This window comes from Xyrauchen texanus, chromosome 2 (assembly GCF_025860055.1).
Source record: "Xyrauchen texanus isolate HMW12.3.18 chromosome 2, RBS_HiC_50CHRs, whole genome shotgun sequence".
NCBI lineage: Eukaryota > Metazoa > Chordata > Actinopteri > Cypriniformes > Catostomidae > Xyrauchen > Xyrauchen texanus.
In genome coordinates this window covers 17095025-17100652 of record NC_068277.1, presented here as the reverse complement: position 1 = coordinate 17100652, position 5628 = coordinate 17095025, and the positions used below count along the sequence as shown (strand labels likewise).

Below are 5628 nucleotides of genomic sequence, written 5' to 3'. Positions count from 1 at the left end.
GCTCTATGCGAGGAACATAGAGATAGAAAAGGCCCCGGCTGGCTGGCTTGCTCCCATGATGGTTATGTAGCGCCTTTTCCCCCTTAGGGATGCTGGGATCCTAAGGTCTGTATATGACACCTTTTTCTGGGGGCGTTGGGGGAGTGTTACGTGCGGCCAATACAGTTGCTTTTAGCACGCAGCAGCCTGCTTGTACCTGTGTCAGCAGTTCACGTAACACGGTCTAGTGCATGGTGCTTTGAAAAGGGACCCCTTGTGTCACTACATTCGACACAATGTCGAGTGAGTGACAGAAGGGGAAAGTCATGGTTACTGTTGTAACCTCCGTTCCCTGATGGAAGGAACGAGACATTATGTCCCCTTTGCCATGACACTAGACCTACCTAAACTTTTTGTGTCAAACCTTTTGTGTCAAACCTTCATCAGACATGTGGCTTTGTATGAGATGTATTTTTGGGACACTGTGCATATTCTTACATATAACAAATTACAATTTTAGAAATAATATTTGCAGTCACTACTCAAAATATTTGAATAGCTCTAATTTTTTTGTACATTTTTACTCTTGAATAATAAATGTCTAAGTATCTACTTTCAAACGAGCCCAAGTTTGTGTTTGAAGGCCAAAAGGTTTAAGAACTGGAAGAGTTTTACTTTGGGTATGTCGTTTTTAAGCTCATGCACAAAAAGAGGCCGGATGTTAAGCCTTAAATGTAAGAGAAGTTCATTAAACACTTACATATTCAGGTCTTTAGAGACCCGACACATATATCTATAAAAAATGGATCTACAAAATGTCCAAATAATATAGATTTCAAATATCAAAGACATAATGCAACAAATCAGGACAATTCTAGAACAGGATTCATTGCTTTCACACTGAAAATTCGCACTGACACAGCTGACTGTCAAACACATATTGAGCTACATATAACAGATAATCTACTGTACACATAAGATACACATAAGCTACACATGAGCATTTGCTCAGGCATTTTAAATAGGAGTCTAAATAGATGCACAACTTACATAATTTCAATAGTACACTCAAATGTCAATTGTCATATCATACAGTTCATGTGTTGTACTTGCTTGTTTACTTCCATGCTGTTTCTTCATCAATTAGCAATGCCAAATGTAAATCAAGTCAACCAACAACACCACATTGGGTAAGAAATAGCATATATATATATATTATGTATGTGGACATGCATGTGGGAAACAGATAATTCACCATTTTGTCACAGAAAATCAATGTGATATAGTATTTATTTGCTTGAATATAGCAAGGGGGGGTTATGATTAGTCATGACACCAGCACTGTGGCCTAGTGATTCAGAGTGTTGTTACATTCATAAATTGATTTCCTGTAAAAGAACACATGAAAAACTTGCTTCTCTGAAGAATAATTTTAAAGTTGACAAATTTGATCGTATACATTTCAGACACTGGCTTTTGAGAAGTTAATGCAGTGATGATTAATTAAATAATTAATTATTTCAAATTAGCCACAGATAGTTAATAGTTCTGACTGAGACAAACACAATTCAGTAATTATTGATAAGCTAATAGTGAACTACCATAGTATCAGTTCCCTGTAGATAACTGATTAGGTCATTGTGTTCCCATAATGCTCTCACTGCTACCATCAGGCAGGCGGTATCGCAGCATCAGGACCCGCACCAGCCGACTACATGATAGCTTCTTCCCCCAAGCAATCAGACTTTTGAACACTCGATCTCTCACGATCAACAATCAGCACTGCACTTTATTAATTATCATCTTGTATCACACACTGGACTGTCAAATATATTCTCCCCAATTCAACTACTGTATAAAATATTTTATATACCCTTACCCTTATTTTTTATTATTGTATGTGTATTCTATATTGTGTGTATTGTTTACTGTTTATTGTATATTGTGTAAGTATGTGTACATTTGTTATGTAAATTGTGTTGTGTAAATATGTTGTTTATTGTAATTGGTACTGCTATGTTATTCGGAACTGCACACAAGACTTTCACCTACTGTTGCACTTGTGTACACAGTAGTGTGACAATAAAGTGATTTGATTATTATTATTTTTTTTATGTAGTGTAATTGTCCTGCATCAAATCCTGCACAGTTACCTATGAATGATGATATCCTTGGTATCCTATGAATGATGGTATCCATGGTATCCTATTACAAAGTGGTATCCTTATTTTTATTGTACATGTACCCGTTATGCATTAATCAAAGTTAAGGAGATACATGTAGCATCTATGAGATGTACAGCAGGTTACTGAACGTATTATAAATATATCACATATTTAAATACATGAATTATTGTTATTGGCAATATCACCATTACAAAACACCACCAATATGCAATGGTGTAAAATAAATATAAAATAAATATGTTTACAATTTACATTTCTTACTATAATTAATTCAGAAAATGCCAGTCATTTTCAGAGCTCTAATAATGTCCAGAGTAAACAGATTGCCTAGTGTAATTAGGCAGCCATCAAAAATAAATTATTATTAATAGTAGTAGTAGTAGTAATTTTAGTAGTAGTATAATTATTATTATGGAAATCAGATATTGATGTGACCTAGACTGGCTTCTTTATTGGCACAGCAGGCCTGTCATAGTTTGGCTGCAAAAGCCACTCCTTCTTCTTATACTGTACGTATAAAACATTGATGTTGCCCACTTTAATTTCCTCTTCAGCTCTTGCTTAAGTAGTACAGAGTACAGAAATGGATTATATTTTAACTGTAACTTTGTTGCTCTGTTGGGCGGGTAAGAATGACTATTTTCTGTAACTTTTAATTCAATATTGAGGGCAGGGCAGGTGATTTTAGATACTTTGGAGATATTAAATAGGGAGCCTCATATTTTACCTAAATCAAATTGTAATATTGTGGTGTGCTATGATTTCATTTTATTTAAATGGATTTCAGGTTTTCTTCTAGTTACGTGTTCAACAATCAAACAGGCACAGCCAGGACATACTGTAACTATATGTTGTCAACACACAGTAAGAGTTTCTGGATACCTGTACTGGTTTAAACAAAATGATGGTGCTGTACCTATGGCTATTGTGTCCATGTTATACATTGAAAGTCTTAGTAGCGTAGAGCCACGGTATTTCAACAATTTCACAAAAGACCACCTGGTCATGAATCTGAACAGCAAAAGTACCACTCTAACAATAAATGCATGTGAGTATTTCTGATTCTGGCTTCTACTTTTGTGGAGCTACAGATTATCAAGTACATTTTGGCAGTGGAACACAGCTTGAAGTTAAAGGTAATCTTCTGAAACATTATTACATTATTTTCATACCCTCATAATGTTTATTCTCCCTAATTTTTAACTCAGTTATTTCAATCTGCATCTATGTGATAAATGTCAGAGAAATGCAATGCTGTAAGATTTACAGTTTAGAAAATAGCACCATTCTAATTGATTCATAAGGGTAAACCTTTTTTTTATGTATAATCTAGAAAAGAAAGTCATAATAATGAAAAATGACACAGAAATCTCAAAAAAAGGTATGAATTTTAATTGTGTGTTTCAAACCAAGTTAAGCTGCAAGTAATTAATACATTAATGTTAATTGCTAATTGCTCTTTAAAACATAATATATAATGTAATATGTAATTTTATGATAATATTTTTGAGATGTCATTTTGAATGTCAATAAGTAAAATTATGTCTTCTTTCTATAGATAATGAGAAATATCTTGTGTCTACTAAGGAGTGTTCTCAAGACATCTTTTTCAAACTGACCCTCTTATTTGGTGGCATAATTGTTTGTACATTTATCATATCTCTCATCATTGCCATTATCAGGCAACACAAAAGACAGAAGCAGAAAAAAGGTAAACTTTTCTTACATGGTTTCTCAATGTTAATTACAAATGTGGAATGAATGTTTCAATAAATAAATTACTTTAGTAAAAAACACATCTTAATTATCCCAGAATAATAACTGATTGTCTTTCTGTATTTTGTGCTAGTCACTGAATGTCAAGAACAACACATTGATGACAAGGTAAACTCCATAGTATGAGGTAAAGGTCTTAATAAAGACTAAATCATGAATAAATAAATAAAGGACACCCTTCAATGCAGTACTTAATCTCAGTTTTTTTATTTATTGGCATTTATATGAGAAATGTATCACTCTTGTTCTTATTCCTGCTGGGTAAATTATTTTTGTATGCCGACAAAATCAGGTTAATATGTGTTTTGACATTTTATTATAAAATTATTTAAAACTAAAACATTTTTATTGTTATTAGTATTTTATATTTCAACAACATCTGCATTAAAGGCATATGAAAAATATGTATATTCTATGTTGTTAGAAGATTTCTGTCTGATATCTAAACCAAACCCTGTTACTGTAACTTCTACTAGTCCAAGAGATAGGAAGATGCAGGGTTAGAGTAGAAGGGGAGGCTATTAATTTGTAAAGGAATGTAAACATTTATGTTTAACTCTTCTTTGTCTGTTTAACATTTTGTTTTATTTTTGCAGGAGCCAGATTCAGTTGAATATGCTGCAGTTCATTTCTCAATGAAACCCAGGACAGCAGGAAGACACACTGAGGATACAATAGTTATGTACACAGACAGCACATGAAACACAAGTCCAGTTGTGTCACTACATTAGGGGCAGGTGGGGCTGAACTACTAGATGTGGCTCTGTTTTGCAAAATTCGTGGCATATTCATACATTTATTTTAAGAAATAATTTATGTTCTACATCTAAAACTTGTTTTATGTCCATTGTACAAGGCAACAGTATATATTCTTTTGAGAAATTATTTAATTATTAACTTCGGTTGCATTAAAGCCATTTAATTGTTATCATTTACTTTGCGTGGGGCTAGCTGGTCGTCGTCAGTGTTAATCAACCTAGATCTGGAGAACATCATGGGCATGTGCTACAAGCATTCTTGATGGCCTGATGGGGCACATTTGCATTTCCAAAAAATGCTTTGATCATATGTATGTCAAGCTGTTGTGTTCCTCGGAAGATACCGCTCTTGAGTGCAGACCTTAGTGAACTTCACTGGTAAGATTTAAAAGACTACTTATCTGCCACTTGACAGACTGAGTTGTAAAATGTCCTTCATGGCCTATTTTTATCTGTCATACTTGTTTTCATTTTAAGTCATAGGGCTACATTCTGGGGGCGTGGTATCCATTATAATGGCATATAGATCACAGTGGATAGGCCTAAAAAATATATTTTTTGACTCCCATGTTTGAGCCTGGAGAAACCACTGATGTCTAGGGTGACATTTCTACCTGTCAATCAACCGCTGCACTGAATTTATTTATATATATATATATATATATATATATATATATATATATATATATATATATATATATATAATTTTTTTTACTTTGCTGGTTAAAGTGCAAACCTACATGCACAAGTTCACTGAACTTTTTCACTGTGCTTGATATTAACATACTGTTACATTTGCAGGTACTCCACTAAAAAATGGGAGAATTCTGCTCTAAGCTTAATGTTTGTGTTTATATTAAATGCAAGTATATTTGGCAGAAACAATTTTTTGCGCTTTTTTTATTATAATTTTTAATTTTTTTGTTATT

General features: G+C 33.4%; 1 protein-coding gene across 1 annotated transcript; it reads left to right on the top strand.

The window, feature by feature from the left end:
• Positions 1 to 3091: 3091 nt before the first annotated feature.
• nitr10a (novel immune-type receptor 10a) lies at positions 3092 to 5315 on the top strand. The gene is made up of 5 exons (XM_052148944.1): positions 3092 to 3301; positions 3499 to 3546; positions 3724 to 3876; positions 4015 to 4049; positions 4538 to 5315. The coding sequence occupies exons 1-5, from the start codon at positions 3208 to 3210 to the stop codon at positions 4640 to 4642; spliced, it is 435 nt and encodes a 144-aa protein (XP_052004904.1). The 5' UTR covers positions 3092 to 3207; the 3' UTR covers positions 4643 to 5315.
• Positions 5316 to 5628: the final 313 nt, after the last annotated feature.

What these genes read in the sequence shown, in the direction of transcription:
- nitr10a (XM_052148944.1), top strand. Translation starts at nt 3,208, where the DNA reads ATGCATGTGAGTATTTCTGATTCTGGCTTCTACTTTTGTGGAGCTACA. An exon ending in CACAGAAATCTCAAAAAAAG is followed by an intron (nt 3,547 to 3,723) that starts GTATGAATTTTA and finishes TTCTTTCTATAG; the next exon opens with ATAATGAGAAATATCTTGTG. An exon ending in AAGACAGAAGCAGAAAAAAG is followed by an intron (nt 3,877 to 4,014) that starts GTAAACTTTTCT and finishes ATTTTGTGCTAG; the next exon opens with TCACTGAATGTCAAGAACAA.